General features: G+C 38.9%; 2 protein-coding genes across 7 annotated transcripts in view; both read left to right on the top strand.

The window, feature by feature from the left end:
• dnajc6 (DnaJ (Hsp40) homolog, subfamily C, member 6) overlaps positions 1-4,546 on the top strand; it is a 143,160-nt gene extending 138,614 nt beyond the window's left edge. For all 6 annotated transcript variants that reach the window (XM_072574066.1, XM_072574065.1, XM_072574064.1 and 3 more), the window contains exon 20: positions 2,939-4,546. In XM_072574066.1, coding sequence (XP_072430167.1) covers positions 2,939-3,040 — 102 coding nt within the window. In that variant the 3' untranslated portion in view covers positions 3,041-4,546. The remainder of the gene's footprint in view (positions 1-2,938) is intronic.
• Positions 4,547-7,941: 3,395 nt separating this feature from the next.
• Positions 7,942-13,601, top strand: part of LOC140479823 (leptin receptor gene-related protein) — a 30,892-nt gene continuing 25,232 nt past the window's right edge. The window contains exon 1 of the mRNA XM_072574069.1: positions 7,942-8,032. Coding sequence (XP_072430170.1) covers positions 7,966-8,032 — 67 coding nt within the window. The 5' untranslated portion in view covers positions 7,942-7,965. The remainder of the gene's footprint in view (positions 8,033-13,601) is intronic.

The raw sequence follows: 13,601 nt of genomic DNA on the forward strand, positions 1-13,601 counted from the left end.
AGTACAAATAACCCCTTCAGCATTCTAAGCAAACACTGCTAGTTTGGAACTTTCAAGCTCATATCCTTACACTGAAGTAACCTATTTACTAATAGTTTAAAATTTTCACTTTTTTTCAGGAGAAACTGTGTCATATATTTAACTTCCATCAAGATGTCTGTGAATTGGGGGAAGAACAAAAAGCTTTCTAAACTATGGGATTTTCCTCTAAACACAAAAAAAATCCTGATCCTTCTTCACAGAAAGCAAGCTAATGCTACTAACTGTTAATCTGTTGATTAAAACACTCCCAATGCAAACAAATTCCTATTATCACCCAGGGATACCCTCTCTTAGTATTTCTGCAGTCATTTTAAAATATTGCCAAGTTAATTATTAAACACCAAACACAACACAAACCAAAACCCACATGCCACTTACTCAAAATCTAAACGTCAAGTCATATTGAAGTACCTATAAACCACACACCTTGAATTACCACGTACAGCTTGCAAATCCATAGCAGACTAATTGGTCAGCAGAGTCACAACATTAAATGCACTCAACAAATGTAGTCTTTAAAGGTGAACTCTCTTAAAGGCAAAGTACACAACATTAGGTTCCCCCCTCATTAGGTCAGTGCCCACAGAGGCCTATATGATATGTTGAAAATGCTGAGAGCTATAGTATTGGATATAATTACGCTTGCAGTTTTGTTATTTTTCTGTTTCATACATTTTTTGGGCAATACAATTAGATTTAAACCAAAAGAACAATTATTCATATCAATAAGTACATATAAATGAGCTTTTCCCAACTATCATTATATATCTATATTTGGATTGTAGTTTGCATGTTGGAAAACAGCTGGAACTTTCAAGATTAATTCAATGCTGATCCCTAAACTTGCAAAAAAAGCATCATTCCAGAATATAGGCATCACTAGCAAGGCTGGTAGTTATTTGAATACTTTTCTTGTCCTTAAGGTGTTGATAAGTAACTTTCTTAAACCGGTACAGTCAATGTGAAGTTACTTCTGCATTTAGAAAGGGTGTTCCAACACCTATGTCCCAGTGAGCATGTATTTTATGAAGATTAGATTGATACTAAACATTCAGATCCATTGTAATCATGAGTGTGTAACATTCAATACTGTGAATTTCAACATTTTTATTTAAAGGATTTGCTTCTATAAAGAGTAACTGCATCACCATAAATGATGTGTAATGAACCATTACTATCATTTTACTTCCAATCTCTCCATGTGCTGCTGTAAATTCTTATGTTTATAGTTTTGCAAAATAACTGGACAAATATCTGTTCCCGAATGGGATTGCAAGATATTGGTGTAAGTGGTGTCAAAGCATTCAGCATCCTAGTCTTTACTAATCAAGAATATTGGGCATACAGCAAGACCATTATGATAAAATTGTACAGAATACTTGCTCCACATTAACTGGAGAATTACATACAGTTCTGGGCATCCGCCCAATAGGAAAGTCATGAAGCCGTTTGAAGCACTGCAGAAAAGATGCATGAAAATGGGATAAGAATCTTCAGTTATATAGATACTTTGGTGAATTTGGGACTGTTCCTTAGAAAAGGAGCAATTGAGAGGAAATTTGATAGAGGTAATCAACATAAGCAATCGCAGAAGCATTTGGGGTAAAGATTTTTAAGAAGCTTTCATTTATGGAAGGATAAAGAATATGAGGGTATGGATTTAACATAATTGGCAAAAGGAATATTAGCAGGTGGGGATGGGGGTGGGTGGGGGGTGGAGAATGTTTAGTGAGTGACTAGGATCTAAAATACACTACAGGACAGTGTGGTGGAGGTAGGTTCAATTGGATTGTACATTAAATAGTAAACATCTCTGGAGAGCTGGCATGGACTCTTTGGGCTCAAATAGTCTTCTGTGCTGTGACAAATAAATTGAATTGACTTTATTGTCACGTACACCTGAATAAGCGCAGTGAAAAGTTTGTAATGTCACCGTTTTATGGTGCGATCTTAGATACAAGATACCTTGGGATAGATACTTAAATATTTGGTATAAAATTGAAAGAATAATACAGATTGTTCTGCTATAATGTGCACTTCATTAACACTAACTCACTGTAATATGATTGAGTTGGGGACACTGTTTGTCAAGAGTGAACTTTTAATGTATATATTGGTTATAATCCGATCCCAGCCCTGTTAGTTTAAATGGTGCTACTATACGATTTTCTTCTAACGTAGGATTGCTAATGTGTTTTAGCAGACCGACTGTAGATAGAAGTCTGACATGGTGAATCTGTTAAATGTAAACAGATGTGGTTAAGCATGCAATGGAAACAATCACCTCTTGACATCTTTCAGATTTCACCAAATATTTCCTAAAATGACTTTATAACCACCATCATTAAAAATAAAAAGTGCAAGTATGAGTTAATATTGTGAAGTCATGCTCTGTTATCCTGTGGGGTGAGGTTGTGCTAAACAGAAACTGAAATATTGCCCCTCATGAGATTAAATAGACAGTTTCTGGTCCTGAAGAAGTCTTATTAGATTTAAATGTTAAATTTTGTTTCTTTCTCAAAAGATGTTACCAGACCTGTTGGCTTTCTCCTGCATTTTATGGATGTTAGAGATCTGAAATTTTTTTTAAAAAAAGTGTTTTAGTGTCCGCTGAAATATTACATTGTGATAAAATAGATAGAAAATAGCGTTGTTAGTTGAAGGCCTTGGATTGCTTGAGCACTAATTTCCTTTTTCTCATTCCATATTTTGTTCACAATGTTTGAAGTTGTTGTTTACACCTTTTGCCTATCTTAATTTGATGCGTCACTCTCTGCATCTTGTGATCTCGGTTGAATTTGTTGCAAACAGAAATAGTTAGAATGATGCTTGTGTTTAGCTAGTTATAATTTTTCTCAATATAATTTTCCATACTTTTGAATACTTTTCCCTACAGGCCACTGGTCAGCCATATGAACAATATGCCAAGATGATATTCATGGAATTGAATGACGCCTGGTCAGAATTTGAAAGTCAAGGTCAAAAACCTCTGTACTAATTTAATGCGAACTATTTGCCTGTATTTCTTGTTGACTCTCTGTATCTGTGCTGAATGTATTTTCTTTTGCTTTAATGTTGATGTACGTGGCTTTTCTTCTTTAAATCTGTATGCAGGCACTCATTCATCACCAACTGTTTAAATGCCACTCTCAACTTAAGAACTCTTTTTTTTTTATATATAAATTTTATTTATCAGTTTAGTCTTTCACATGACGTTTTGTTAAGAACATTTTGAAAACACAAAAGAAAAATAAGAGTATCTTTTGAGGTAAAGATGACATTTGGCCCTTAGCTTGTGATTTTGATTGCAAAGAAACACGTAGCACACTGCCTAATTCTTATCTCTATTCACATCCCTTCACTCAAATGTGTTTCATGTGATTTTGTCACATTACAGCTGTACATGTTTTTCATTTGAAATCGATAGTTAAGATTGTTACTAATTGCTGGACAATGTAACATAATTTGAGTCAACATCAAAACATAGATATTTATGATAAACTTTACAAAATCATAAATAAAATCATCTGATAATCAGTATTACTCATTTGCAACCTCAGTCACCATCTGGTTTGAGGACCACTCAAGAGTGTTGCAATATGCTACTTTGTGAATGATGATGTGGCTCTGTTTCCCACAAGTCAATAATGCTACTATGAACAATTACCAAGGGAATGAACAAGTGCAGCATCACAAGAACAACAGCAAATCATACAGGACCAATAATTGTACTCCTTGTAGATGTTGTGAAATCTTTTAATCTGCTGCACAGAGGCTGAAGTAACCAATAATGTTTCACTGGTTTATTTTGCTGAATTGAAGAATAGCATTGATTCTCTGGAAGATCAACAACTCTTAAACTGGAGGCTGGCAATGAAGACTAGATGTATTGAACAAAAATATTTGAAAGAGTGTCTGTAAATGGACATTGGGCTGTTTTATGACCACTCTTTTTGTGCAGAGGGTAAACTGATTTTTTTCAGACAGTTTCTCTTATTTGGTTTAATGGAAAATTTCAGATGTTAACTCCAAAGCATTATTCCAAATATTTTATTTAAAGATGTATCATTTGTTCATATGTACCATACATTATTTATTTGAACATTCCATTTTTAATGACTTGCATTACTCTGCAGTCTGTGATATTACAGAAAAGTTAAATGATTTATTGTCCATTCACAAATGTGAATCATGTAGATCATTAACATTACAGAATAAAAGAGCTTCAGTGTAATCTTTATGCCTGCATATACAGTACAGAAATTCTATGTTAACCTTGATCTAATACTTGTTTGCTCTTGTGGGATAGGGAGGGGAGGCAAGGGAGGGGTAGAATGAGAGAATATTAAGTTAACGATGTAGTTTGTGTTTGCTACATCTGACCAGTTATTTAAATATACCTATTTAAAAATGTCTGTAATTTGTAGATTATGGTCTTCATTCCAAATTGTACATAACACTGGCTGTAATTGACATGAAATAAAGATAAATTTGTGTTGCTGAATGTTGACTTTTGTACTTATAGTGCCAACAAAACTTTTCTTCACCATGATAACTGGGCTATTTATTTTTTTTTTGTTTTTCACAAGAGATAATATCCTTCGGTATATGGATATTCCTGTGATTCGGGGGCCCACACAATAGCCAGCCACAGAAACTCCCATTAATCTGTCTTATTTAACTAAAATTCTACTTCATGTTACAACACCATTAAATCTGTTTACATAAACACAAAGACAGTATCAAGCAATATTGACAATATTTACTAAAGAATCAATATTAAAGCAGCAGAGTCAGTAGTTCTAGCATGGTACTTTGGATGTCCTTTGGTGGATGGTTGTTTTAACTCCAGCTGATAGCACAGCCAGATCTACTATAAATGTCTCTTTGTTAGGCCATAAATAACAGTTTTAAGCAGCTCAATGGAAGTCCAATTTTAACCACTGACTTGTCATTGTTCAGTATCATTGCTTGTTCAACACATACAGATATTTGCCCATGTGTCTAGTCTGTAAATCAGGTGGCATTATTTCATTTTTTTTTGTGATCATTAGAATGAGAACTTCTCTCATCTGTTTGTAGATCCTGTTTGTAAGCTTTGTGTGTCTTAATGGTTCTAAATGGGCTTCTTTGAAGAGGTGGCAAGTAGGTTAGACCAGGGAAACCCAGTGGATGTGGTCTATCTAGACTTCCAAAAGGCCTTTGATAAGGTGCCACACGGGAAATTGCTGAGTAAGGTGAGGGCCCATGGTGTTCGAGGTGAGCTACTGGTATGAATTGAGGATTGGCTGTCTGACAGAAGGCAGAGAGTTGGGATAAATGGTTCTTTTTCGGAATGGCAGCCAGTGACAAGCGGTGTCCTGCAGGGTTCTGTGTTGGGGCTGCAGCTGTTCACGTTATATATTAATGATCTGGGTGAAGGGACTGGGGGATTTCTAGTGAAGTTTGCCAATGATACGAAGTTAGGTGGACAGGCAGGTAGTACTGAGGAAGTGGGGAGGCTGCAGAAGGATCTCGACAGTTTGGGAACGTGGTCCAGGAAATGGCTGATGGAGTTCAATGTGAGTAAATGCGAGGTCTTGCACTTTGGAAAAAAGAGTACAAGCATGGACTACTTTCTAAACGGTGAGGAAAATTCATAAAGCCAAAGTACAAAGGGATCTGGGAGTGCTAGTCGAGGATTCTCTAAAGGTCAACATGCAGGTTGAGTCCGTGATTAAGAAAGCGAATGCAATGTTGTCATTTATCTCAAGAGGGTTGGAATATAAAAGCACTGTTGTGCTACTGAGACTTTATAAAGTTCTGGTTAGGCCCCATTTGGAGTACTGTGTCCAGTTTTGGTCCCCACACCTCAGGAAGGACATACTGGCATTGGAGCGTGTCCAGCGGAGATTCACATGGATGATCCCTGGAATGGTAGGTCTAACCATACAAGGAACAGCTGAGGATCCTGGGATTGTATTCATTGGAGTTTAGGAGATTAAGGGGAGATCTAATAGAAACTTACAAGATAATACATGGCTTGGAAAGAGTGGACGCTAGGAAATTGTTTCCGTTAGGCTAGGAGACTAGGACCCGTGGACACAGCCTTAGAATTAGAGGGTGTAAATTCAGAACAGAAATGCAGAGACATTACTTCAGCCAGAGAGTGGTGGGCCTGTGGAATTCATTGCCGCGGAGTGCAGTGAAGGCCGGGATGCTAAATGTCTTCAAGGCAGAGATTGATAAATTCTTGATGTCACAAGGAATTAAGGGCTACGGGGAGAATGCGGGTAAGTGGAGTTGAAATGCCCATCAGCCATGATTGAATGGCGGAGTGGACTCGATGGGCCGAATGGCCTTACTTCCACTCCTATGTCTTATGGTCTTAAATGCCTCAGTACTCTGACTACTCTGTGCTTTTGCAGCTGTGAATTCTCCTTTCTTCCTTTTAGTTTTGGCAAATCAGTGTGATTGCCAGATATTTCCTAAAAGCTGTTTCAGTGATTTCCTTTTTTTTCATTAAAAGTAGGATCATGAACTTTTCTTGGGTAATACTTGTCTCTTTGGCACTTTAGGCAAGCCCTACTTTTGGTGAGGGCTGCATTGATGCAATTTTAATGGGGGCATTAACCCACATGCACTGACTACTGACTGAAAGAATGCAGAATAGGTAGATTGTGATGTCTATGTGTGTGTCATGTTGCTTTGATGCTACTGCTTCTGTTTTGGAGCTCATTGCAACAGCTGATGTCTTTTCTGTACACTGACAGTGAACATGCACTTCGCAGTAAGAAGGGCTCCTTGCCTGACAGATTCAAAGCGATTAGATGCGGCTACTTGTTTAATCTCTGGTTAATTTCTACAATTTCTAAAGAATAGTTAAAAAATTATGCCCTCCTAACTCTCCCCAATCCACGAATGTGCGCTCAATCTGCATGCCAATTTGATTAAGCAAGTTGGATTTTTTTGTCGGTTTATAATATTTGTGTGGTTTAATCCATTAAATGACTTAATATCTCAGATTTTTATCTCCGAAAAAAATCTTTAAAACATGCTAAAACGCTATTGAAAATGGTTGTACTGTACAGGCCAAATTTCTTTTTAAAAATCTCGTTGCTGGAAAAAGAAATCCAGTTTCTCTACTGACTTTCGCACTTGCAATCACATTAAGTTTATTACATGAGATTTTTTATGAACGATGACAAAGCCATCTGCCTACAGAAACGGTCAAAGTCGCTAAAACACTACTTTGCTTTAAATGTTTTCGACTTTGGCAAAGCAGCCAATCCTAAGGCATTATGTCTTGGAAAGAATGCAAAGCTTTGAGGAAACGGGTGATTTATTACAATGGAGGAAAGATGATATGTGTACGGGCATTGAACGATGAGGGTTGTGCTCCAAGAGCCGAAAAGATTAAAACTAAATTCGACAGATATCTTCAAAATCATTCATGTTTTTGGTCGTGAAAAATATCTGTTTCTAGTGTCAGAGAGGTTTTATTAATGGTCTTTTATCTTTCTACATTCTTTTCCCTATTTCTTTGTTTAAAGAGCGAAACTTGCTTTTCATTTTCAAGCAGGAAAACATTTTCAAAAATGAATCATCTCTAACCAATGATAAATTTAGATTTTCAGTTCCTTTCCTGTAGGAGTGATAGGGATTGGATGGAGATGGAATGTATCCTGTGAGGGTGATAGCTGCACCATCAATTGGTCAGAATAGACAATCCGTGGTCGATAACTGGAGGATCCAGCAGGCCAATAGCGCAGACGATTGGTCGTCAAGCCGGAACGATTGACCGATTGGCTGGCTCTTCGTGAAGGCGATGCTGATTGGCCGCGTGCGGCGCGGGCAGCCAATGTCGATTGGTCAAAGGTCTGGCATTCGATCTGCACCGATTGGTTGTAAGGCGGGAGACGGCCTGGCGGAGTTGCTGATTGGATGGTTCCTGGCCGGGGCCGGAAGTGGGACAGGATCCGGAGCAGAGAGAAGATGGCGGGTATTAAAGGTAGGGTCGGGCGTCGCAGTTACGCTGTGCGTTTACTTGGGCTCTATCTTCGCTGCTTCAGTTAGTATTGACAGAGACTGCCGTGGGGAAAGAGGCTGAAGTTTCTCTAAAGATACGGAGTGGGGTCTGGTGGCGGAGGAGAATGGGGTCCTTTTTGTGTGAGAACCCAGGGTTAGGTCAGAGAGTGGCTGGGCTGAGTGAGCCCCTTGAGACTGGGTCATTGAGTGGGGGCGATGGAGTCAGAGACGCCCTGGGAGTGAAGATGTGTGGGGAGACTGTACAGGTGAGTGAGATATTGAGGCGAGGGGAGAGGTTGGGAACAAAGACGGAAAAAGCTCAACAAACCTGGCAGTGTCCCCTGTGGAGAGAAATCAGAGTTCATGTTTCAGGTCAGGTCACCCTTCCTCAGAAGAGATTGGGGTATGGAGGTTGGAAGGGCAGGGTGTGTGAGACCCCTACAGCAGAAGGAGAATTCATATTTGGTCAGTATTGTTAATTAATCTAGAATTTGCCAAGAGTCTTGCTGAGAACCAATATAGTTAGTCTCTAGGGTTGATGTACTTAAAGCTACATATATTGATACTGGAAGCCTGTGTGTGGTGGGGTTCTGTCGGCATTAGTGCTGGGACACTTGCTTTCTGTGCGACATGTAAATGCTTTAGACCTGAATGTATGAGTGTTGGTCAGTATATTCATGGATGATAGTGTGGAGGATAAAGCCCAGAATTACAGAAGACTACAGATGGGCTAGTCAAATGGGTGTTCAGTGACAAATGGAATTCGGTTTGAATAAGTGAGAGAGGACAACTAGCAAGCAAATACATGGTGAACAGTAGGACCCTGGGATGCACACAGGATAAGAAGTATCTTCTTATGAATTTCAGCCAGTCTCTTAAGGTAGTGGGACAGGTAAAACAACTAAAAAGGTAAATTGGACACAACTTCATTAGCTGAGATAGAATTTAAGAATAGAAACTATATGATTGGGTCACATCGAGAGTTCTGTGTACAGTTCCGGAATCCATATCCTAGTAGGAATGTGATTGCACTGGAGAGGGTGTAGAGGAGATTTACCAGGATGTTGCCTGGCCTGGTGAGTTTAATTTATAAAGTGAAATTGGATAGACTGGCCATGTTTTTCCTTGGAGCAGAGGAAACTGAGGAGTGGTATTGAAATGTATAAAACTGAGGGGTGTAGCTAGGAAAGATGGGAATAAATGTTTTCCCTTGATGGAGGGAGTAGTGACCAGGAGCATAGATTTAAGGCAGGTTTGGTGGGGGTATGCAGAAAATTTGCCCAGAGGGTGGTGAAAATCTGAATTTACTGCCTGCAACAGTGATAGAAACTGAAACCCTCAACATTTGAGAAGTATTTAGATGTACACCTGCAATGGTAAAGCATACAAGTTTATGGGCCAAGTGCTGGAAAATCAGATGAGAACTATTAGGTTTTTTTTGATTGCGTGCAGAAGCCTTTTTCAGTGTTGCAAATTTTTATGGTTCTTGCAGCTAATGTATATGGCCTTGCTACAGAAAGGACATGTATTACATTGTGCCATATTTCAATGCATCAAAATAGATGGAAGCTGATTTATGGTATATTTTTCAAGGTAATTTCTTGACCAATCTGTCAATCTACCTTTTTAATGATTCAAATCAAAATCAAGTTTTAAATACAAATAATGCTTAGCGGTTAACTGTCAGTCATCATCTAATGACTTAATTTTCCATACAATGTCTCTACCGATCTGAATCATATTGTCAGTCTTACAGCATATTCAGTGAGCCATATTGAGCAGACGCAAGCACATGAATGGGAATGAATAGCAGTATGAATTTGGGATTAGCTCAATGACAAAATGCAAAGCCTTGTGTATCAATGCTTTTCAGCCTGGTGGTCATTTGCAATGACATTCCCCAACCAGCTGACACGACCAGCTATCCTTGGTAACCACACACGCAGATGACAAGCAACATGAATTCGACTGGGACAACACTACCATTATAGGGCAAGCCAAACAGAGAACAGCCAGGGAATTCCTAGAGGCATGGCGCTCATCCACAGACTCTATCAACAACCACATCGACCTGGATCCAATATACCGGCCACTACAGCGGACAGCTGGAACTGACAACCGGAAGCGGCAGAGACAGGCCACGATAAATGCCCGAGGAAACATCACAGAAGCGCTTCACAGGAGGCTCCCAAGCACTGAGGATGTCACCTAGACAGGGGACGAAACGTCAGCAAGACAAATTCCCAGCTCGGCGAACAGAACCATAACGACATTCCCCAATGGTTATTTTTGGGCCCATTATGGTTTTTGTTCAACTCCTATAAAAAGTTCTAGATTTGGGAATTGAGAATGAGTTTGCAAAAATACAAAATTTGGCAGTTATAAATTGTGACAGTTATAAACTTTAAATTATGTAATATGGTCAGAAATTGGAGTTCAATCTGGACAAATGTGAAGCTTTGCACTTTAGTACTTTTTCTTGATTAGTGCTACCAAATATTTTGCAAATTAGTAGTGTTGTTTGTACAGACATGGTTATCCAAGTGTGTGCATCCTTTAAATTGGCTACAGTCTCAATGGCAACAATCTTATATTTACCATAATGAAATGAGGTGTGTCATAGGAACATTATCAATCAAAATATGATAAAAACACAAGTAGCTCTGAGTACAACGGTATCTTGATCAGATGGGCCAATGGGCTGAGGAGTGGCAGATGGAGTTTAGATAAATGTGAGGTGCTACACTTTGGAAAAGCAAATCAGAGCAGGGCTTATACACTTAATGGTAGGGTCGTGGGGAGTTTTGCTAAATAAAGGAACATTGGAGTGTAGGTTCATAGTTCCTTGAAAGTGGAGTCGCAGTTAGATAGGATAGTGAAGAAGGTGGTTTGGTATGCTTTCCTTTATTGGTCAGAGCATTGAGTATAGGAGTTGGGAGGTCATGTTGTGGCTGTAGGACATTGGTTAGGTCACTTTTGGAATATTGTGTGCAGTTCTGGTCTCCTTCCTAACTAAAGGATGTTCTGAAACTTGAAAGGGTTCAGAAAAGATTTATAAGTACGTTGCCAGGGTTGGAGGGTTTGAGTTATACAAAGAGGTTGAATAGGCTGGGCCTGTTTTCTCTGGAGTGTCGGAGGCCGAGGGGTGACCTTTATAGAGATTTATAAAGTTATGAGGATAAGTAGACAAAGTTTTTTCCCTGCTGTGGGGGAGTTCAGAACTAGGGGGCATAAATTTAAGGAGAGAGGGGAAAGATATAAAAGGGACCGAAGGGGCAATGTTTTCACACAGGATGGTACATGTATGGAATGCGCTGGCAGAAGAATTGGTGGAGGCTGATACACCCAACTAGATGAATTTTAAAAGCTGTAATTGTATGAATAGGAAGAATTTAGAGGGATATGGGCCAAATGGTTAGGTTAGGATATCTGGTCGGAATGGACAAGTTGGACTGAAGTGTCTGTTTGTGTACTGTATGTCTCTATGACTCTGTGTTGAGGATTTGGGGTTGGAGAAAACTACAGATGAGGAGCAAGGAGAGGCCATCGAGGAATTTGCAAACAGGTGAGAATTCCAAAATCAGGACATGCTTGACTGGGAGCTGATATAGATCAGAGAGTACAGAGGTGATGGGTATCAGGAATTATCATGAATCAAAATGCAAGGGGGTGAGTTTTGCAGGTCAAGTTATGGGTGCCCTTGAGTAGAGTGTCGAATGGGAGATCAACATGCATACATTCAAATAGATGAGTTCAGGAAATAAAGGTGGAAATATACAGTCTTTGTGCATGACGCACAAAGTTGAAAGTTCAGCACAGGATAAGATGTGCATAATCTGGCTTAATCTAGTGTTGCTAGGGAGAGGAATGGGGTTGATAGATTGGGAATGCAATTTGAAGTGCAGACTGGAAATGGCTTTAGTCTTCCCAGTATTTAATTGGAGGAAATTTCTGTTTGGCCAGTGTTGGATGTCAGGCATGCATGCTGATGTATTAGCAACAGTGGTGAGAAACCATGGTCATGTGATAAAACTGGAGTCTTTCGATGGTGTCACCAGGGAATATGGTGTGGATCAGGAAGTCCAAGGTTTTTACAGACAAGTCTGGATTGGCAGGGCTTGATTTCCAGCTATGAGCTGTAACACTTGATAAATAAACAGAGCAGTTGATCCATCTAAAGATAAATGGATTTTTAAGCCTTGGAGTAAAGCTATCAGGTATTTATATTCAAAATAAAAGGCATGTATAGATTATAACAGTTCATTTTAAAACAGTGGAAGTGTAAACTGAAAAGGTAATAAAATAGGCAAATCTGCAAATACAGGAAATGGGACAACCATATAAGTGAAAAATGGATCTTTTCCTTTTAAGGTATAGGAGGTAAGGGGCAATTAGGTTAGATTTGATTCCCTACAGTGTGGAAACAGGCCCTTCGGCTCAACCAGTTTATACCGACCCTCCGAAGAGTAACTAACCCAGACCCATTTCCCTCTGATTAATGCACCTAACTTTATGGGTCATTTAGCATGGCCAATTCACCTGACCTGCACATCTTTAGATTGAATGGCTCTTTGCAAAGTTATGAAGGATCTTGACAGAATATATGGAGAAACTGCTTCTAATGTCACCAAAGTCAATGAACATAAATAACAATAAATGCCTTATTCATTCTTCATGCCTATGCTTGCTCTTTAAAAGAGTTGTCTTAAATCCTCACTTTTTTTTCCTCCAGAGCCCTGTAACTCGGAAATCCTCGAGCATATGTAACCCAGTTTGAATATTATGTGGGTTCACTTAGAGTCATAGAGTTGGTTTCTATCAGCCTTTCAGATCCTGATCACTTTAAGTGGAAACATTCCTCATTTGTCATTTAGCCTTTTGAATTTATTAAAGCCCATCCTTAGGAAATTAAGGGTAGTATTAGATTTAACAAAAAAACCTGCCAAGGTTGCAAATCTGAGAACAGAGTATTAAGAAACAAGCAGTTCAGAAAGTTTTTGGCTCTTTCATTAAACATTCAGAAACACTGCCTCCATTGCCGTCCAGAGGAGAGAGTTCCAAAAGTGCACAACCTTCTAAGAGAAGAAGTTCTCCTCATCTCTATCATAAATGGGAAACCTTATTTTTACACTGAGTCCTTCAGTTCTACTTGTATCTAAAGAAAGAATACTTCCAACGTCCATACTGTAAAACCCCCTCAAATCTTTTATGTTTCATGAAGAGTACCCCTCATTCTAAATGTCAATGGATATTATCCCAATTTCTCCAACCTTTTCTCATAAGATGCCCCCATCCAAGGAAGCAGTGTATGTATCTTCTCTGAACTGCTTCATATGGATTTATTTTCTTTTTCAAATAAGGTGACCAATACTACTCTCTGCTCCAAATGCCATGTCACCAATGGCTGTACAACTGCTGCAAGACATTCTTCTGTGTTTGTTTATATTCCTTACATAAGCAATGATATTCCACTTCCCTTCTTAATCATCTGTATTTTAAAGTGGAGAGGTTCACATTTTCCTGTACCTTACCTTCCAATGTTTTGCTCACTC

This window comes from Chiloscyllium punctatum, chromosome 7, assembly GCF_047496795.1.
Source record: "Chiloscyllium punctatum isolate Juve2018m chromosome 7, sChiPun1.3, whole genome shotgun sequence".
In the NCBI taxonomy this organism is placed as follows: Eukaryota; Metazoa; Chordata; class Chondrichthyes; order Orectolobiformes; family Hemiscylliidae; genus Chiloscyllium; species Chiloscyllium punctatum.